This window comes from Pristiophorus japonicus, chromosome 4 (assembly GCF_044704955.1).
Source record: "Pristiophorus japonicus isolate sPriJap1 chromosome 4, sPriJap1.hap1, whole genome shotgun sequence".
In the NCBI taxonomy this organism is placed as follows: domain Eukaryota; kingdom Metazoa; phylum Chordata; class Chondrichthyes; family Pristiophoridae; genus Pristiophorus; species Pristiophorus japonicus.
In genome coordinates, this window is record NC_091980.1 from 276,925,888 (window position 1) to 276,948,475 (window position 22,588).

General features: G+C 45.3%; 1 protein-coding gene across 5 annotated transcripts in view; it reads left to right on the forward strand.

Moving 5' to 3' along the window:
- The window catches only part of ppp4r4 (protein phosphatase 4, regulatory subunit 4), a 220,291-nt gene that overhangs the window by 139,940 nt on the left and 57,763 nt on the right, over positions 1-22,588 (forward strand). For all 5 annotated transcript variants that reach the window (XM_070879527.1, XM_070879522.1, XM_070879523.1 and 2 more), the window contains 4 exons: positions 7,973-8,142; positions 12,354-12,473; positions 17,179-17,256; positions 18,881-18,964. In XM_070879527.1, the coding sequence (XP_070735628.1) occupies positions 7,973-8,142; positions 12,354-12,473; positions 17,179-17,256; positions 18,881-18,964 (452 nt within the window). The remainder of the gene's footprint in view (positions 1-7,972; positions 8,143-12,353; positions 12,474-17,178; positions 17,257-18,880; positions 18,965-22,588) is intronic.

Genomic DNA, 22,588 nt, shown 5'->3' on the forward strand with positions numbered 1-22,588 from the left:
AAATAGTGGATGCATTGGTAATCATTTTCCAACAGTCTATCGACTCTGGATCAGTTCCTATGGACTGGAGGGTAGCTAATGTAACACCACTTTTTAAAAAAGGAGGGAGAGAGAAAACGGGTAATTATAGACCGGTTAGCCTGACATCAGTAGTGGGGGAAATGTTGGAATCAATTATTAAAGATGAAATAGCTGCGCATTTGGAAAGCAGTGACAGGATCGGCCCAAGTCAGCATGGATTTATGAAAGGGAAATCATGCTTGACAAATCTTTGAGAATTTTTTGAGGATGTAACTAGTAGAGTGGACAAGGGAGAACCAGTGGATGTGGTGTATTTGGACTTTCAAAAGGTTTTTGACAAGGTCCCACACAAGAGATTGGTGCGCAAAATTAAAGCACATGGTATTGGGGGTAATGTACTGACGTAGATAGAGAACTGGTTGGCAGACAGGAAGCAGAGAATCGGGATAAACGGGTCCTTTTCAGAATGGCAGGTAGTGACTAGTGGGATGCCGCAAGGCTCAGTGCTGGGACCCCAGCTCTTTACAATATACATTAATGATTTAGATGAAGGAATTGAGTGTAATATCTCCAAGTTTGCAGATGACACTAAGCTGTGTGGCGGTGGGAGCTGTGACGAGGACGCTAAGAGGCTGCAGGGTGACTTGGACAGGTTAGGTGAGTGGGCAAATGCATGGCAGATAAATGTGAGGTTATCCACTTTGGGGGCAAAAACACAAAGGCAGAATATTATCTGAATGGCGGCAGATTAGGAAAAGGGGAGGTGCAACAAGACCTGGGTGTCATGGTACATCAGTCATTGAAAGTTGGCATGCAGGTACAGCAGGCGGTGAAGGCGGCAAATGGTATGTTGGCCTTCATAGCTAGGGGATTTGAGTATAGGAGCAGGGAGGTCTTACTGCAGTTGTACAGGGCCTTGGTCAGGCCTCACCTGGAATATTGTGTTCAGTTTTGGTCTCCTAATCTGAGGAAGGATGTTCTTGCTATTGAGGGAATGCAATGAAGGTTCACCAGACTGATTCCCAGGATGGCAGGACTGACATATGAGGAGAGACTGGATCGACTGGGCCTGTATTCACTGGAGTTTAGAAGGATGAGCAGGAATCTGATAGAAACATATAAAAATTCTGACGGAACTGGATAGGTTAGATGCGGGAAGAATGTTCCCGATGTTGGGAAGTCCAGTACCAGGGGATACAGTCTAAGGATAAGGGCTAAGCCATTTAGGACTGAGATGAGGAGAAACTTCTTCACTCAGAGAGTTGTTAACCTGTGGAATTCTCTACCGCAGAGAGTTGTTGATGCCAGTTCATTGGATATATTCAAGAGGGAGTTAGATATGGCCCTTACGGCTAAAGGGATCAAGGGGTATGGAGAGAAAGCAGAAAAGGGGTACTGAGGTGAATGATCAGCCATAATCCTATTGAATGGTGGTGCAGGCACGCAAGGCCGAATGGCCTACTCCTGCACCTATTTTCTATGTTTCTATGTTACGTCCTAATTTTTAAAGACTTGCTCGGCTGTTTCCTGTTGTCCTTGTTCACGTATACTCTAACACTGAAGGAACTACAACACATTTTCCAGATTTGTACATTTCTATGTTCCTGCGTAACAGCCTCGGGAAAGATATATTGGCCTTAGAAGGGTACATAGGAAAATAGCCAAGTTTATGCAACCTGTTCTCATAATTTAACTCTCTAAGTCCCAGTATCATTCTGGTGAATCTGCACTGCACGCCCGCCAAGGCCAATGTAGTCTTCCTTTGCTGCAGTTCTCAAAATTGAATGCAGCACTCCAGATGGGGTTTGACTAAGGCTCTATGGGCCCAACTTTCAGCCTCAGTTGCTCCTGATTTTTTGGAGTAACTGGTGTAGAACGGAGTATCTTAGAAATTCAAATTCTCGGCATTTAGTTTGCTCTAGTTCTAGTCAGTTGGAACAATTTCACTTTGGAACAGAATTTTTTTTTCAAAAGGGGGCGTGTCCGGCCACTTACGCCTGTTTTCAAAGTTTCGGCAGTGAAAACTTACTCCAAACTAACTTAGAATGGAGTAAGTGAAGATTTTTGTACGCTCGAAAAAAACCTTGTCTACACTTCAGAAAATCAGGCTTGGGTTACAAATCAGGCGTAGGGAATGGGGGTGGGAGGGGGGGGGGGGTTTAAAGGGAAGTTTACAAACATTAAACACTTCAGTTTTACAAATAAAGAGCCATCATCAATAATAAATGATAAAAACATCAATAAATTAACCAATAAATCAATCAATAAAAATTAATAAGAAATAATGTTTTTTTTAAATCAATAAATAAAACATTTTCTACTTACCGACTGCAGCACCGGGAGCCCTCCAACAGCGTGCTGGGATGCCCCCCTCCCCACCCCCCCCCATCAGTGTGTCTCTGTCAGTGTCTCTATCTCTCTGTCTGTCTGTGTGTGTCTCTCACTCTCTGTCTGTCAGTTTGTTTCTGACAGCGAGGGGAGTAGAGGGAGAGAGGGGGGAGGAAGGGATGGGGGAGAAGGGGGGGGGGGGCGAGGAGAAGGGGAAAGAGAAGGGGGGGAAGGAAAGGAGAAGGCGGGGGGGGGGGAAAGGAGAAGGGGGGGAAAGGAGAAGCGGGGGGAAGGGGGACGGAGGCTGAACGGGCCGGGCCCAAGACTTCGGGCAGGGCCCGTCCCCAGCACCAGATTTACAGGTAGGTGGCGTTGGGTCGGGTCGGGAGCGCGGGTCGGGTCGGGGGGAGCGCGGGTCGGGTCGGGGGGGCGGAGGAAGGAGGGAGCGTGGGTCGGGTCGGGGGGGCGGAGGGAGGTCGGATCGGGGGGGGAGGAGGGAGGGAGCGCGGGTCGGTTTGGGTCGGTGGGAGGGGGGGGGAGCGTGGGTCGGGTCGGGGGGGCGGAGGGAGGTCGGATCGGGGGGGGAGGAGGGAGGGAGCGCGGGTCGGTTTGGGTCAGTGGGAGGGGGGGGGGAGCGTGGGTCGGGTCCAGTCCGGGGGGTCGGGTCGGGTCCGGGGGTGGGGGGGTGCGGGAGTCGGGTCGGTGTCGGGGTCGGGTCTGGGTCCAGGGGCGGCGGGGGGGGGGGGGGGCGCGGGAGTCGGGTCGGGCAGGAGCTGGGCGTGGGAGGCAGCCTTATGCACGCAGCCCCAGTGAGGCCATTCGGCCAGGGCTAGGGACTGCGTGCTTCGGGCCCCTCCCACACAGTTTTGGGCGCCTGGAGCTACTGCAGAGCATGTGCAGAGGTCCCGGCACTGTTATCAGCGCAGGGACCTAGCTCCGGCCCCCACAGCTCGTGCTGCGCCGCGCCCGACTCTAGAGGACCAGCAGGGAGCCGGAGAATCTGTAAGTTTTTTTTTTAGGCGCACTTTGTGGCGCGAAAAACGGGCGTCCAGGTCGGCGCGGCCCGAAACTTGGGCCCTTTATAACTGAAGCATAACTTTCTCCCCTTTGTAACCCAGCGCCCTTGAGATTAAGGCCAACATTCCATTTGCCTTTTTGATTGTTTTTTGTACCTGCTACTTGCTTTAAAAGATTTGTGTACTTGGACTCCAAAATCTCTTTGCTAGGGCTGCACTGATTTACCAGAATGATAGCAGGGCTTACAGGGTTATTTTATGAGGACATGCTGCATAAACTCAGTTTGTATTCATTTGAGTTTAGAAGGTTAAGGGAGTAATCTAATCAAGATATTTAAAATGATTAAGCGATTCAATAGGGTAGATACAGAGATACTATTTCCTCTGGTGGGAGAATCCAGAGCTAGAGGGCATCATTTTAAAATTGGAGCTAGGTCATTCAGGAGTGAAATCAGTAAACACGTTTTCACCAAAAGGGTAGTGGAAATGTGGAATTCTCCCCCTACCCCCAAAAAAGGCTGTGAATGCTGAGTCTATTGATAGTTTCAAGACTGAGATAGATGGACTTTTGTTAGGCAAGGGTACCAAGTGATATGGAACAAAGATGGGTAAATGGAGTTGAGGTACAGATCAGCCATGATCTGATTGAATGGCAGAACAGGCTCGAATGGGCTGCTCCTGCTCCTAAGATTTGCCAAGTGCTCAGTAATGTCATCCTGCCATAATGACCTTATGACATAATGTCATAATGTCCCACCCCTCTTTCCTTTAACGACTGTCTGTCCCACCTGTGAAAGGGACTATATTTCCCGTATTGGACTGTTCAGTCACCTAAGAACTCACTTTTAGAGTGGAAGCAAGGGAATGCCTATGATGATGAATGTCATCCTATGTTATAGACTCTAGGGACCGAAATTCAGCCTCCCGATAAGGCCTGTTACCACCGGAAAGTGGCGGCAACGTGGCGGTGTTGAATGGCTGCCGATTTGTAGTCGAATAGCCACCGCTCGCGAAATTCTCCCGTGGTTTTTCCGCCGGTGACCATATCCGCTCCGCACCCCCCACTTCCGCCCCGCTGCTGCCGAACTCTCCTAAGTGCATCATCAAAGCACGCACCACTGATGTCCCGCCCTGCAAGCAAAATTCACCTGAGAAAATCTTCCGGCTGCCGTTCGGTGCCCCGACAGTTTTTTCTGTTGGTGTACTGTGTTAAATAGCGGTGCAGTCTCCATTAAAGGGGAGGGCGCACTGCCGCAGCCGCCATCTTATTTCGTCCAACTGCTAGACGGCCTGAGAATTATGCCCCCCAGGCTCGGCCGGGCCACCAACAGGCAGCCTGGCACCCCTTCTTGGGTGCCAGGCTGCTGGCCCAGCCAAAACCCTCCCTGGTGGCCCAGTGGACTTAACTTGAAAAGCTGCAAGCTTTAAGTGAAGGGGAGAGACGCGTTGATGCGCCAGCGCGATGATGTCACCAGCCCGGCGCTGATGACTGACACCGGCGGAGAGTCCATCCCGGTTCCACTTTCGACCCCATTATGACGGTATCTCCATTTCCGCCCCCATTATGACGGTATCTCCGCTCCTGCCCCCACTTGCGCCCCCATTATCAACCCCTGCTCGAATAAAAAACGACGCAGCTAAATTTTGCAAGATGGGCCACCGCATCCATTGCGGCGGCCAAAACATTACAAAAACAATAGGTGCGATCAGTTTCCGGCGGGGGTGAATTTTGGCCTCTAGTAGTTTATCAAAGCTGAAGTCAGACTAACTTGCCTTTAATTTCCTGGCTTAACTTGGTCTTCCTTTTTAAAGAGGGAGTTGCATTTGCCAACTTCTAAATCTTTAGCACAATTTTCATATTATACTGATCCTTCCTTATATTTGCTTGGTTTTAAACCATCAGGGTTGAGTGATTTGATTGATCCTAAGTTTGAATAATTTGTTTTGTACCATTTGGCTTTAAAAAAAAATCCTGTGCTGACTGTTCTACAATCCCAATATCGCCCTCCTCTGTGAAAACCAAGGCAAGTACTTATTTATTATCTCTGCCATTCCCTATCTCCACTGCAAGCTTGCTTCCTTCAACTCTGCCCAACCTCTACCGTGGCTATTCTCATACTATGAAAAGCTTTCTTTATTGACTCTTTGTTTTTTGCTAATTTTCTGTCATGCTTCCTTTTAGCCTTTTGAATCTCCATCTTAGCTTTTCTAATCTCCCTTTTTGTAGCTTTCCTATATTTTTTGTAATTGTCCTAGATATTTCATTACCTCCTTGTAAGTACTAAGTGCTTCTATTTTTAATTTCAAATTTGATCCAATTTCCCTATTCATACATGGGACCTCAGGCTTCAGTTCACTCCCTCTTTTCCTCATTAGTACATACTTGATTTTAACCCTTTTAAGTATTTCTCTTTTTTGATATGTGTATCTGTTAATTAATTTCCTTCCATTTAATATATCACTTTTTATCCCATTATAATTTGTATTCTTGGAGTAAAGGGCTCGACTTTTTTCTTTTTCTATTCTGGCATTGACCTAATTATATTGCAGTTATTACTTCCCAAATGTTTTCTACTTTTAAGTCACTTACTTGCTCCGCTTCATCACCCAGAATTATGTCAAGTAATGCTTCCTTCCTGTTGGAATACCAACATATTGACTGAAAAAAATCTCCTTTTCTTACTGCAAACCAGTTCCTTATCCACGTCTATTTTTGGATAATTCAAATATTGTCTGATTGGTCTGCGAACTTCACGCTCAATTTTGTTTCCATTGCTCAGTGGCCCATAATATACCTCCAGCGATATTACTAATCCGCCTCATCTCAATCGAAACAGATTCTATTTGGACCTTTTTTCTATTTAAATATTTACTATCTAGTGCCTTCACATTTGCAGGAGGGTGATCCTCTGTGCCAGTGAAGGAAATGTACTATATTAATTTACATCAAGGATACTAGGATAGGCCCTCCGCAATAATGATTCTTGTGAGTGAATCAGAGGAACTGGAGCAATTGAGGTTTACATGGACAGAGAGTAGGGTTGTAAATCTATGGAATTCGCTGCCTCAGAGAGCTGTGGAAGCTGGGACATTGAATAAATTTAAGACAGAAATAGATGGTTTCTTAAACGATAAGGGGTTATGGGGAGCGGGCAGGGAAGTGGAACTGAGTCCATGATCAGATCAGCCATGATCCTATTGAATGGTAGAGCAGGCTCGAGGGGCCGTATGGCCTACTCCAGTTCCTATTTCTCATGTTCTTATGTAGATAGAGCATTTGAAAAGGTCTGAATCTGCCATACAATGTGGGGAGGGGATTAGGTGGAGTTGGGATAGGTTGGCCAGAGATGGTGATATCCTATGTGCAAGTGGAGAATGAATGCAATATACTTGATACCCATGATCCCTACTCTTGTATACTTTGTGACAGAGAGAAACTAGGGGGAAGTGTATGTGTGAAATAGGGAGAGACTGGGAACAGAAGTAGCCTAGAGGATGGGGAAGAGGGAGAGATTGATTTGGGGAATCATGAGGTGGTGTGTGTTCAAGTGCTGAAAAAAACCCCATAAATATATGCATTTTGGAGGGGGAGCAAAATGTGTGACAGGATGAGACTGTGGAAATAGAAAATTAGGGGAGTGTGGATATGGGAGGAGAGAGTGACAGTCATGGGAAAACATTGGAATAATAAGACATAGTGGGACGGAGGAAGGCTAAATCTAATCTGGACATATTGGGACCAGGTTTGGAGATCCCATTAGCAGCCTCTATCACAAAATGGGGCCGAAATTCAGCCTCCCGAAAAGGCCTTTTACCGTCAGCAAGCGGCGGAGTCGAGTGATCGCCGATTTGCGGTCGAATGACTGTTACCAGCGAAATTCACCTAGTTGATTTTTCTGATGGTCCCCACTTCCGCCCCACTGCTGCTGACCCCTCCTATGTGCGTCATCAAAGAGCACGACACCAATCACCGGCACCTCCATCGAAATTTAACAACAAAAATCTTCGGGCCGCCGAGCGGTGTCCCCAACAGCTTTTTCTGTTGGTTCACTGTCTTCAAAGTGTGTGCGACATGACTGTGCGGCGGTTATTCAAGGGGAGGGCGCACTGCTGCGGCCGCCATTTTTTTTTGTCAGCCCGACAATTATGCCCCCTAGATTCGGCCGTGCCGCCAACAGGCAGCCTGGCACCCGCTCTTGGGTGCCAGGCCACTGGCCCGGCCGAAGTCCTCCCTGGTGGCCCAGTGAACCGAACTAAAATAATCACAGAGCTCACAGCGTCTCTCCCCTTTAAGTGAAGGGGAGAGATGTGTTGCCGCACACGTGTCATGACGTCATCAGGGCCAGGCTGATGACTGATGGTGGCGGATACTCTGTCCCGCCTCCACTTCCGCCCCTCTAGAGTGCCCACTGCCACATTTGCGCCCCCATTATGACCGACTTCCAGTTTGCTCAAAAAGAAAATGCCAAAGAGTTGAATTTCGTGCAGGAGGCCACCTCATCCACAGCAGCGATGAAAACACATCAGAAGCGATAGGTGCGACCCATTTCGGGCGGCGTTGAATTTCTACCCCACTATATTTAATCATTATCTTCTTTCCCATTTAGGGAATTTAACTGATGAACAACATTTGTGGTTTTTGGATTTCTACAAGAAATTTAGTACATTAGGCCTACAACATGAAAATGGTCAAAGTGAGCACATGAATCAGTTCTACGCAGCGGATGTGGATGCAAAATATGTGTCTGTCAGACAGAATTGTGCCTACAACTTGCCAGTAAGTACAGATTTTAAAATGTAGATTTGTTTTATGCTGTACTACTCAATCTGTCACAGTGCACAGGCAGTTTAATAACGAGGTAACTATCTGTGCTGTGTTTTTTTGCACATGCATCTGTCAAGATCCGCCCCCCATGCGGTGTCTTGTCAACCTCAGCCCCCGCATGCGGTATCTGTCAAGCTCCGCTTCTCTCGCCCCCCCCCCTCCCCCCCCCCCCCCCCCCCCCCGGCCCCGAATTATTTGCTCCATGTGGTGCCCAGAAGCAGGACCCGAGGCCCGAGACTGCCGACCTGATCTTGGCAGGCGGCCGAGAGCGGCGGCTGGGGTCCAAGAAGGCCGGCAGGTGACTGAGAGTGGCGACGGAGGGTCGTGAGGGCCGGCGGGCAGAGAAGCGTGGGGGGCCGAGAGGGAACTGGAAGAGAGAGAGAGGGAGTCTGGGGGAGAGAGAGAGAGAGAGAGAGTGAGAGACTGGGGGGAGAGACACGGGTGGGGATGGGGAAGGGATCGGAGAGGAGAGAGGGATCAATTTCTTCCAACCCCCGACAAGGGAAATTGTTGGAAATCCAGAAGTCACTACACTGTCACTATTCACTTCATACCCAATAAACCTGTTAACAATCCATACACAATGACGCATCTATGGTGGGGTGGGGAGGGCGGGGGGTAAGGTCATGCACTTGCGCTGGTGTAAGAAGGGACTTTGGCTGGAGAGGGATGCACTTGCACTGGGGTAAGGCACTTTAGCTGGCCCTAGCTGTTTTCTGGGGAGGTCTGTCGCTTCAGGAAGACAAAGTGGATCGAGTTACAATTTGAAAAGTCAGTGAGACCTTGGGATGGGCAGTTCCAGTTACACATTCCAGTGAGGCTTCAGGGTGTGGCTTATCCTCCAAGGGGACCAATCATAGACAAAGGGTGGAGCAGGGTGGCCATTTTGGCAGTACAAATAAGCGTGTCTGTTTAGTAACTACTCCGGTGTTATAACTATTATGCATTTGTATGTAGACATTGTGGTCTCCCTTACCTGTCTCCACTGTCTGTGTTGCTGTTTCTTTCTCTCCTCTTCTGTCTCTTTCTTTATCATCTCTTCTCATTTTTCTACCCAAATTTTTTTTTCTTAATTCCTTGTCGTCCTCTTCTGTCTCTGTCTTTTTCATCTTTCCTTTAGGCACAGATGTGGTGGCTAGCGTGGCATGGTAGGGAAAGCTGTCACCAGCATCTGGAGGCAGGATTTCAGGTGGAGTTTATGGGAAAAATGTGGCCCTTAGCAGAACTTATCCATCTACCTTTCATCAACCTGAAATGTTAACTCTCTTTCTCTCCCCACCAACGCTGCCTGACCTGCTGAGTATTTCCAACACTTTCTGTTTTTATTTCAGATTTCCAGCATCCACAGTATTTTGCTTTTGTACTCTTACTTGTTTTGTACCTCCCCCTTAGGAAAAGTGAGCGGAGGAGAGAAAGTGATGTTGTTGAAGGGATGGAAGAGGCAAGAGGGGCAGTGAGGGAATTCGATGCAGAAGGAGGGGAAGAGAGACATGCCATAATAGGTGTTTCCAATGTATTTTGAAATAGAATGCAGTGACCCATCAGTGCAGCTGTGGCTCAGTGGGTAGCACAGTCGCCTCTGAGTCAGAAAGTTGTGGGTTCAAGTCCCACTCCAGGGACTTGAGCACATAAATCTAGGCTGATACTCCAGTGCAGCGCTGAGGGAACGCTACACTGTCTTTCGAATGAGATGTTAAACCGAGGCTCTGTCTGCCCTCTGGTGGACGTAAAAGATCCCATGGCACTATTTCGAAGAAGAGCAGGGGAGTTATCCCTGGTGTCCTGCCCAATATTTATCCCTCAATCAACATCACTAAAACAGATTATCTGGTCATTATCACATTGCTGTTTGTGGGAGTTTGCTGTACGCAAGTAGGCTGCCGCGTTTCCTACAATACAATAGTGACTACACTCCATAAGTACTTAATTGGCTGTAAAGCGCTTTGAGCCATCCAGTGGTCATGAAAGGCGCTATATAAATGCAAGTCTTTTTTTAAGTATCTGCACTTCCTCACATCGGCCTCAATTTTGGCCCAGCCCGTTTTCGGCGCACTTACCAGAATTGTGCCGCTTTTCTCTGTTCCGAAGTGCGGCGAAAATTTTCCTTCCCACTTTGGCCGCTGTCCGGCCTCTTCCCTGTAGTCGCGCAGCATGGCCAGTCGAGTCGGGGGTGGAGCCAGCATTCTGTGCCGAAAACTATAGCGGGACGTCTGCACATGTGCATGTAGCTTCTCGCCCCCAGCCAGCCAGTTGAATCGCTCCTTGCCCCCAGCCGCTCTGTGAGACCTGATGCCGGCTAGTTGAATTGCTCCTGCCCCTAGCCCAGGCCGAGTGGCCTCCCGGTGCGATTTCTAAGAAATCGATCGCACCGGGAGGCCACTTGGCCAGGGCTAGGGGCGGGCAGGAAAACTGATAGTGCTTCTGCTTGCCGATGATTTCTATCAGTTCTCCTGCCCGCCCCTAGTCCTGGCCGAGTGGCCTCCCGCACCAGCTGGCCCGCTGCCTTCCTAGGCTGAGTTTGAAGATGAAGGTAGGACTTACTTCAATTTTTTTATTTCTTACTGAATTCTTATTACACTTTGTTTGCAAGGTTTGGTGGTTTGTAAGGCTTGGTGATTTAGGTGCAGGCAGGTCCTCTCCGCTTATCGCCCCTATCCCAGGCCGAATGGCCTCCGATGTACTTACCTGCGCCGATTTCTTTAACTCTCCACAAGGGTTTTCTGAAGTGGCCTAAGTATAAACGGAGTAACTATTAGCTGGCCAAAGTTGCCTAAATGGGCAGAACTGGCATAGGTGGCTGGTAACACTCCCTTTTGAGAAAAAAAACGAAACTGAAAAAATTGTAACTAACTCAGTTACACTGGTGCAAATTGATTGGGGAAAATGAGGATTTTTAAGTTACGCCAGAAAAATCAAGTTACTCCCAAAAAAACAGAGCAACTCCTGGCCAAAAGTGAGCCCAACATTTCCACTATGAATTCCTAAGTCCACATTTATAATGGAAATTCCATTTCTAATTATAAGTATGGACATTGGAACTCATAATTGAAAATGTGATCAGAAGTGCATGCAAACTTTTAATATATTACTAGTCGATCTCCCCTGGTCTTGCATGTTTGAAGTCGAGACCAATTTTAGTTGTCAGCTGAAGTGGGATTAGAGATCAGGGGACAATTGGACCAAGGCGTGAAGATGTAATTCAATCCTTATTTTAAAGTCATGTATTGTCATTTTAAAAAAATTGCTTTGATTTTGTATTATTTCTAGTTAAGTAGCAAAACTGAGGGCAATTTGGGAAGCAACAAAGTAGAGTTACAACATAAAATCGTCTCTACCGTACAGGCTAAGGAGCTGAGAGATGCAAAACTAAGGGAGCGTTGGGTACAATTTATAGGCCGTTTTCATTATAAATGTGGACATTGAAATTAATAAATGGAAAAAGTTGATGACTGGATTAAGGTTTTGTAGATGGAACGTAAGAAGGAAAGACATAAGATATGTACAATAATTAAATATCAAATATTGTATAACAATAACCACACGAAGACTGCATTTGGTCTTGACTCCCTATATGCAACAACAACAACTTGCATTTATATAGCACTTTAAAATGAAAAATGTGCCCACAAAGGTGTAATTAGACAAAATGGATGCCAAATCAAAGGGTGAAGATGTGGACTGTGAGGATCTTCGAGGAGAGGAGGAAGGTGGATTGGCAGAGGGGTTTAGGGAGGGAACTCCAGTATGGACCCAAGTCAGCTGAAAGAAGAAAGAAAGACTTGCATTTATATAGCGCCTTTCACGATCACCAGATGTCCCAAAGTGCTTTACAGCCAATGAAGTACTTTTTGATGTGTAGTCGGTTGTAATGTAGGAAATGTAGCAGCCAATTTGTGAACAGCAATCTCCCACACACAGCAGTGTCATAATGGCCAGATAATCTGTTTGAGTGATGTTGGTTGAGGGATAAATATTGGCCAGGGGACTGGGATAACTCCCCTGCTCTTCTCTTCTATATCTGAATTCCTGAATTTATTACTGTGACTAAAACATTCCAGCCTTTAAGAGTTGTACATTTACTAAAGTGTTCTATCCCACATAAATGTGTCACTTAAGGTTACATTTATCTTTATTTGACTTAATTTTGTTTTTTTTCCACACAGGCAATGATACTTTTTGTGGATCCTAAATGTTTCTGCTCTGAACTTTATCCCACTTTTTCAACCCTCTGTCACGATCCTGAAACTCTTGTCCGACGTACTGTTGCCACTGGCTTCCATGAAGTAAGTGCTTTCCAGTGACTCTTCACAATGTTATAGGAACAGGAGTAGGCCATTCAGTCCCTCGAACCTGTTCCGCCATTCAATGAGATTATGGCTGATCTGCGACCTAATTCCATATACATGCCTGTTGCTTCATAGTTTAGTATGGAGGTACAGTAGGATGACCTATGCAGTGACACTAAAAGGTTTCTGGAAAATCAAAATCAAACTTATTACTCATGCTGAAGTGGGAAAATGATCACTATGGTTCTATAACTGCTCATATGTGAATGTTGAGAAAGGATAGGATCAGGCTTAGCTATGATGCTGCCCATGTTCGAATAGCCTGCTGACACTCATCCTCATGTCACAAACATGAATAATGGCCCGTGGGCTGCCTACAACTGGTGCCCATAAAAAAAAATACCCCAGGATCTTCAGGAGGGGGGAAAGCAACAAATGGAATACAATTGTTGGAATGTAATCAAAAGTTGTCACATCTCCTGTTACAGAATAAACCCAGGGGTGTACCTCACCAATTTAGTTCTGTGTTTTTGTTTTGGTCAATTATAGCAGTATGCTTTACTGCTCTGCCTATTGTTATCTAAATGACTGTAACTCTTAATTTTATCTGGATATGGCTCAAACTGGTGACCCCCAACTTCTTGGCAAGCGTCATTCCAGCTTGTATTGTGAATAATTTCAAACTTTTTTATACTTGATGCAAAACTATTTTCTCAAGTTGGACAGACTCAAGTAATGCTTAATTCACTTAAACCTACAACACACAATGGAACACTAATTACAGAATAGTTATCTCTTGAAGCTTGCAAGGCCAGTAAGCAGTTCAGAATCAAAAGAAAAAATAAAGCATTCAGTCTCAAAGTTATAAAGCTTTAGGCATCAAAAATATTGTTGCTTGGAGACATGGAGCAGAGTGGCTTGACACCTCTGGAAATCTCAAGATAAGTGTAACATATACCTGGCACCAAAGACGCAGCAAATCTGACTGATACACAATTAGTATTGTTATTGTGGATTGGCTGCAGGGGTAAACTGGCCATATCAGGAGATGTGAATGGTACCATAGCACTGTATTTATTGGAGTCGCCTCTCATTTTCCATGAAAATCCCGCCATCTTTCAAGGTAATCACTCGGCTCCTCATTGGCTACACGAGTTTCTTTTTCACCAGTGTGTAATAGTTGCAGCAAGGTGAACCACAGCAGCTACTCCGTTTCAGGATGGGATTAATCCTCAAGCAAGTCTTGAATTAGTGTGCTTGCTCGAGAGAGGACACTGGGACTTGGCCCACAAGGAGAGTTCCCTTTTTAATACCAGTTATCTTGCTCATTTATTAACCGAATTCAGGTGACTTTCATTCTCGATCTCAGGAAACTAAAAGAAAAACCCTGAAAAACAAGAAGATAAAAATACCCCTGTTGCGTGTTGAGGCAGTGTGCCCAGTGCCCTCCTGAGGTCCCCACCATCACAGATGCCAATCTTCAGACGATTCGATTTACTACGTGATACCAAAAAACAGCTGAGCGCACTGCATATGGCAAAGGCTTTGGGCCCCAACAACATTCCGGCTGTCGTGCTGAAGACTAGTGCTCCAGAATTAGTCGGCTGCTAGCCAAAGTGTTCCAGTACAGCTACACACTGGCATCTACCCAACAATGTGGAGAATTGTGGAAAAAAAGCAGGACAGATCCAATCTGGCCAATTACCACCCAATCCAGTGATGGAAGGTGTCATCAACAGTGCTATCAAGTGGCACTTACCCACCAATAACCTGCTCACCAATGCCCAGTTTGGGTTCAGCTAGGACCACTCGGCTCCAGACCTCATTACAGCCTTGGTCCAAACATGGACAAAAGAGCTGAATTCCAGAGGTGAGGTGAGAGTGACTTACCTTAACCTCAAGGCAGCATTTGACCTTGACCTCAAGCCCTTGTAAAACTGAAGTCAATGGGAATCAGGGGGAGAACTCTCCACTGGCTGGAGTCATGCCTAGCACAAAGGAAGATATTCGTAGCTGTTGAAGACCAATCATCTCAGCCCCAGGACGTCGCTGCAGGAGTACCTCAGGGCAGTGTCCTAAGTCCAGCCATCTTCAGCTGCTTCATCAATGACTTTCCCTCCACCATAAGGTCAGAAGTGGTGATATTTGCAGATGACTGCACAGTGTTCAGTTCCATTCGCAATTCCTCAGTTAATGAAGCAGTTCATGCCCATGTGCAACAAGACCTGGATGACCTTCAAGCTGGAGCTGATAAGTAGCAAGTAACATTCGCGCCACACAAGTGTCAGCCAATGACTATCTCCAACAAGTGAGAGTCTAACCACTGCCTTTTGACATTCAACGGCATTACCATCCCTGAATTCTCCACCATCAACATCCCTGGGTCACCATTGACCAGAAATTTAACTGGATCAGCCACATAAATACTGTAGGAACAACAACGGGTCAGAGGCTAGGTATACAGCAGTGAGTGTCTCACCTACTGACTCCCCAAAGCCTTTCCGCCATCGACAAGGCACAAGTCAGGAGTATGATGGAGGACTCTCCACTTGCCTGGATGAGTGCAGCTCCAACAACACTCAAGAAGCTCGACACCATCCAGGACAAAGCAGCCCACTTGATTGGCACCTCATCCACCACCTTAAACATTCATTCCCTCCACCAGCGGTGCACTGTAGCTGCAGCAATTACCATCTACAAGATGTATTGCAACAACTCGCCAAGGCTTCTTCGACAGCACCTCCCACATCCGCGACCTCTATCACCTCATCACTTCATCATCATCATAGGCAGTCCCTCGAAATCGAGGAAGACTTACTTCCACTCTAAAAGTGAGTCCTTAGGTGACTGAACAGTCCAGTACGGGAATTACAGTCTCTGTCACAGGTGGGACAGACGGTCATTGGAGGAAAGGGTGGGTGGGGGTGTGGTTTGCCGCACGCTCCTTCCGCTGCCTGCGCTTGTATTCTGCATGCTTTCAGCGACAAGACTCGGTGCTCAGCGCCCTCCTAGAAGGACAAGGGCAGCAGGTGTATGAGAATGCCATCATCTCCAAGTTTCACTCAGGTGACACGCCATCCTGTCTGGGAAATATTTTGCCATTCCTTCATCATTGCTGGGTCAAAATCCTGGAACTTTCTACCTAACAGCACTGTGGAAGTACCTTCACCACACGAACTGCAGCGATTCAAGAAGGTGGTTCACCACCACCTTCTCAAGGGCAATTAGGAATGGACAATAAATGCTGTCCTTACCAGCGACGCTCACACCCAGTGAATGAATAGAAACAAAGATTAATTTTGTGTAAGGTTCTTTAATATATACTTATGTTCACATTGTCAAGGTTAATGCCACACAAAGTTTATTTGTTTGCGTCAAAACAAAGTCATAGTAATAGTTATAAAAACATTGGGTAAAGTGAATGTCCCACACTACTTCTGTCACATTTAAATATTGTCAAACTATAGAATTTATCTCTGTTGGCTCTTTGATAGTCTGTAATTTTAGCTATTGAACAGTTGAATCTCACAGACCGGAAAGGACCAAGGTTTGATTGCCGGTCTGTGTTATCTCAGCAGGGGTACAAGAGGCGTGCTACAATTGGCTAATCATTCTTTGGTTAGAGAGTGGGAAATCGGCAAGGTTCCCAATAATCTATCCAGTGATTGCTGCTGAAAGTATGTGTGTACGTGTGTGTGCGCGCGTGTATTTAAGGATCAAGTTCACTTGTGATGCTGTACGCAGCTGAGCCTACAACTCCCAATATTGAGATATCACATGAACATTAGCTGTTTGGGCAAGGTGCCAGAGGGTGATCAGTACTTGTTGAACTGGATGCCCGTAAGAAGTTAACACATTCAAGGAAAGGAGAAAAAAAACAAAAGGGAGAAGAGGTGGAGAGATGGAGAAATGTAAGGAGAGAATTTCAGAGCTCAGGAACTAGATTGCTGAAGGCAATGATGGGTTGAAAGGATTTCAGGATGCACAATAGGACAGAGTTGGAGGAATGGAGGGTTATAGGGCTGAAGATTACAGAAACAGGGAGGGGCAAGGCCAAAATGTACATGCTAAGTACTGTGAGGTTCCTGTGGTTTTAAAAATACAGGTACAATGTCCCGAATCCGGAATTCTGAAAACCGGACATTTTTGAGGTGACATCAGGCAGCGAGGGACGAGGAAACTGGTTTAAAAAAACGCTGTGCCGGGAGGCCGTGGGCGGCGGATATCGTCGAGTGGAGGAGCTGCGTGAATCGACGGGCGGTGGGAATCAGTGAGCGGCGAGGAGCGGTGGGCGGCGAGGTCCGAAATCCAGCACGGATTCGGTCCCAAGGATTCCAGATTTCAGACTATTGATTTTCTTGTCCAAAATCTGGCAAAACCCAAAAACCGGCACGAACTCTGTCCCAAGGATTCTGGATTTCAGACATTGTACCTGTACTTGCCTTTTCTGTTACACAACTTTTATCTGTGCAATTTTCTAATATTTGAAGTGGAATCAGAGAAAACTAAAACTTTATGGAACAATTCTTCATTCCTAGTACAGGGTATTTGTTATAAATTGAAGTATTAGAAAACCTTTTAAAAAATGTTGGAACAAATTTTTTACTGTCGTCCTTGAAGAACAATAAGAACAATTATATTTTACAAGTGATCATTTCATTCCTTATTAGAGTATAAAGTTTTGTGCAATTTATTCTTGTAGGTCATTAAGCTGCTAGGCTCCAGTGTTCACATAGTTCACAAAGACCTGGTTGCGCTTTTACAAGATGAATCATTAGAGGTAAGGTAAATAATACATCACCAGTTTTACATAATAAATTGTTTAATCCTTTCCCATTTTTGTCATTTTTTTTTTGGCTTTAGAATAAAAACCTTCAAAGTTTGTCAGTTTTTTTCCACTGCTAATTTACAGTTTTCTTCTGCCAGTGCTACAAACACCATTTTTGATTTGTGCTCTATCTTCATTGGACAAACTCATTTGCTCCCCACTACAGTCACCAACCTATGCCATCTTATAGATTAAAATGTGTGTTCAGTGCAATGGATCTTTCCTGGTTACCAACTTTCACAATAATGTATTTTCCTTAATTGTATTGTGTAATTTGAAGCCTGCTCCAGATTCACCACCGTAATCGCAAAGTCAACCTGTGAGAAGACCGCTCTCTTTTTGATTCTAGCCATGCCAGTGAACTGCATACCCTGGAGTCAAACTAAACGCAGTGTATTTGACTTTGTACATGGTCTCCTGATTTCTAATTTGCTCAAGAAATTGTGCTGCCATCCGATCTAACCCACACAGATCCCAGTAGAAACATATGTTACAATGGAATGCCAGACAATTGTTCCGTTACTATGTCAACTGGATTATTATCCCAGTGTTTTTAAGTTCCCTAAGACCAAACTATTGGGCACCATGTTATACAGAGACGATAGCAAGTCAGACATTTTTCGCTACCTTGTTATTCAGCAAAATGAGACTCTCAAGGAACATGGGATGCTCAGTTAGTTCTACCCAAACCAATATATCGATAGTGCAATTACTTGGATAATCTGCATTCTTTCACCAATTATCTGAAAGATGAATATTCTTAGTTGATCTGTGCTAATCTCTATCCTAAATCCTAGCTGGATGAGTTCTTCCTTTTTGTAGGCTCTACTGTATTACAGATGAAGTATAACTAATAAAGAAAGAAACTGTGGTGCATTATCCTTCATCATCCTCCCCAACCTCTCTGTAGCCTTTGACACAATCTTATCTGATCACAGCCATAGCATCTCCAGCAATGGTTCTCTTCCCATTCCTGCACTGTTGTCTCCATCTATCCTTGGACCCCTACTCTTCTTCATCTACGTACTGCACCTTGGGGACATCTAATACAGACATTGCTCAGCTTCCACACCCAGCTCTACCTCTCCACCACCACCTCTCAACCCTACTATTTTCAATCTTTGTGTCCTATCTGAGCTGAGCTTCTGAACCCATATCCTCCAAGAACATTTACTTCCACCTCTAACATTGCTTGCCTTTGCCTCTCTCTAAATCCGTCTTCTGCTGAAACACTCATGCATGGCTTTGTCACCTTCTGATCTGAATATTCAAATGGTCTCCTGGCTGGTTTCCATTCCCCATAAATTTCAGCTCATTTAAAACTCTAACACTTGTATCACTTGTCCATCATCATTATGCAGTATAATCATTCATTATGCAGTATAATCATCCTTTGAACAATGATGATCACTACTCCTAAAAGTGAGCAATCTGTTTTTTTGTCAGTGTTATGTCACCACTGATCACTGTAATTGCAGAACAATCTACTTTATAAATTTGCCATATTTTACTTTTGTGCACTTCCTGATGTAGTCATGCTGTGTAAGAGCTTGGTTCATTGTTTTGTCATATCTAGGTATTGGATGCACTGTTAGATCACCTTCCAGAAATTCTAAGATTGATTATTACAGGAGGAGACCATGTAGGAACAGAGAGTAAGGTAAGCAATAGTGTATTCTGGTATTTTAGAAGTGCAGCAATTCATATCATTTAGCACTAAAATATCTCTTTCTGCCGTGACTAATGTAAAATACCAACAGTAACTTTGATAAGCAATCATCTGATTACTCATCGTGGTGATTCTTTAGAGGTGATTATTTACAAGGACAACTAAAGATTACTAATGCAATAATGTCAGAATTACTGTCTAACATGCATCTAGTATTTTATTTACTAAGTAATAAATAAGTCGGTATTTTACTGCAAAACAGTACCTTGTAATCAGTCATATGATTGATTTAAGATATCTGCCCTCCTTGTATGGCTCAGAGACGTGGACCATATACAGTAGACACCTCAAAGCACTGGAGAAATATCACCACCGCTGCCTCCGCAAAATCCTGCAAACCCTCGGTGTTCTCGATCAGGCCAGCATTGAAGCACTGATGACACCCGACCAACTCAGCCATGATCTTGTTGAATGGCGGAGCAGGCTCGAGGGGCAAGATGGCCTACTGCTGTTCCTAATTCTTATGTTCTTATAACTCCATTGGGCGGGCCACATCTTCCGCATGCCCGACACGAGACTCCCAAAGCAAGCGCTCTATTCGGAATTCCTACACGGCAAGCAAACCCCAGGTAGGTGGAGGAAACGTTTCAAGGACACCTTATAAGCCTCCTTGATGAAGTGCAACATCCCCACTGGTACCTGGGAATCCCTGGCCCAAGACCGCCCTAAGTGGAGGAAGAGCATCCAGGAGGGCGCTAAACACCAAGAGTTTCGTCACCGAGAGCATGCAGAAAACAAGCGCAGGCAGCGGAAGGAGCGTGCGGCAAACCAGACTCCCCACCCACCCTTTCCTTCAACGAACTTTGACAGAGACTGTAATTACCGATTTGGACTGTATAGTCACCTGAGAACTCACGTTTAGAGTGGAAGCAAGTGTTCCTCGATTTCGAAGGACTGCCTATGATGATGATTTTAAATTTGTTCTTTCATCTCAATTTCAATTTTGTAGCAAAGTGGCTGAGACGTTCTCTAATGCAGAAAACTTATTATTGACTAATTTTGTACTTGTCCCCTGCTGATGTTTACTATAGATGAATGGAGACGATGGTAAAACTGAAAATAATTACTTTTTTGCAACAGTTTCATGATCTATATTTGTACTTACTGAACAAAAAGAATTCCAACAGAAAATGGATTGATCACTTAACCCTAATAGTTAAGGATGTCTCATAAATTGTACCCAATTCCTGCCATCATAATGAATAACCACTGTGCAGTTAGAAACATAGTAAATAGGTGCAGGAGTAGGCCATTCGGCCCTTAGAGCCTGCACCGCCATTCAATGAGTTCATGGCTGAACATGCAACTTCAGTACTCCATTCCTGCTTTCTCGCCATGCCCCTTGATCCCCCTAGTAGTAAGGACTACATCTAACTCCTTTTTGAATATATTTAGTGAATTGGCCTCAACAACTTTCTGTGGTAGAGAATTCCACAGGTTCACCACTCTCTGGGTGAAGAAGTTTCTCCTTATCTCGGTCCTAAATGGCTTACCCCTTATCCTTACATTGTGACCCCTGGTTCTGGACTTCCCCAACATTAATAAGAACATAAGAATTAGGAACAGGAGTAGGCCATCTAGCCCCTCGAGCCTGCTCCGCCATTCAACAAGATCACGCTGATCTGGCCGTGGACTCAGCTCCACTTACCCGCCCGCTCCCCATAACCCTTAATTCCCTTATTGGTTAAAAATCTATCTGTGATTTGAATATATTCAATGAGCTAGCCTCAACTGTTTCCTTGGGCAGAGAATTCCACAGATTCACAACCCTCTGGGAGAAGAAATTCCTTCTCAACTCGGTTTTAAATTGGCTCCCCCGTATTTTGAGGCTGTGCCCCCTAGTTCTCCCTGACCAATGGAAACAACCTCTCTGCCTCCATCCTGTCTATCCCCTTCATTATTTTAAATGTTTCTATAAGATCAGCCCTCATCCTTCTGAACTCCCAACGAGTAAAGACCCAGTCTACTCAATCTATCATCATAAGGTAACCACCTCATCTCCGGAATCAGCCTAGTGAATCGTCTCTGTACCCCTTCCAAAGCTAGTATATCCTTCCTTAAGTAAGGTGAGCAAAACTGCATGCAGTACTCCAGGTGCGGCCTCACCAATACCCTATACAGTTGCAGCAGGACCTCCCTGCTTTTATACTCCATCCCTCTCGCAATGAAGGCCAACATTCCATTCGCCTTCCTGATTACCTGCTGCACCTGCAAACTAACTTTTTGGGATTCATGCACAAAGACCCCAGGTCCCTCTGCACTGCAGCATGTTGTAATTTCTCCCCATTCAAATAATATTCCCTTTTACTGTTTTTTTTCCCCAAGGTGGATGACCTCACATTTTCCGACATTGCCAAACCTTCCGACATTCCATCTGCCAAACCTTAGCCCATTCGCTTAGCCTATCTAAATCTCTTTGCAGCCTCTGTGTCCTCTACACAAACCGCTTTCCCACTAATCTTTGTGTCATCTGCAAATTTTGTTACACTACACTCTGTCCCCTCTTCCAGGTCATCTATGTATATTGTAAACAGTTGTGGTCCCAGCACCGATCCCTGTGGCACACCACTAACCACTGATTTCCAACCTGAAAAGGACCCATTTATCCCGACTCTCTGCTTTCTGTTAGCCAGCCAATTCTCGATCCATGCTAATACATTTCCTCTGACTCCGCGTACCTTTATCCTCTGCAGTAACCTTTTGTGTGGCACCTTATCGAATGCCTTTTGGAAATCTAAATACACCACATCCATCGGTATACCTCTATCCACCATGCTCGTTATATCCTCAAAGAATTCCAGTAAATTAGTTAAACATGATTTCCCCTTCATGAATCCATGTTGTGTCTGCTTGATTGCACTATTCCTATCTAGATGTCCCGCTATTTCTTCCTTAATGATAGCTTCAAGCATTTTCCCCACTACAGATGTTAAACTAACCGGCCTATAGTTACCTGCCTTTTGTCTGCCCCCTATTTTAAACAGAGGTGTTACATTAGCTGCTTTCCAATCCGATGGCACCTCCCCAGAGTCCAGAGAATTTTGGTAGATTATAATGAATGCATCTGCTATAACTTCCGCCATCTCTTAATACCCTGGAATGCATTTCATCAGGACCAGGGGACTTGTCTACCTTGAGTCCCATTAGCCTGTCCAGCACTACCCCCCTAGTGATAGTGATTGTCTCAAGGTCCTCCCTTCCCACATTCCCGTGACCAGCAATTGTTGGCATGGTTTTTGTGTCTTCCACTGTGAAGACCAAAGCAAAATAATTATTTAAGGTCTCAGCCATTTCCACATTTCCCATTATTAAATCCCCTTTCTCATCTTCTAAGGGACTAACAGTTAAGCCACTGTTGCATCAAAAGCAAAATGCTCCACACCAATGTGGATAAGAACCCCTAACTAGAAAACATACATCAGTACAATCACAATTTGTTTATACAGTTTCTTACTGTATAAACAATTCTAGTAAGAAACTGTATAAACAAAGTAATAGACTAGAATTATTGTATTCTTGAGGCAGACCTCTAGAATTCATGTGAATTATAACTGC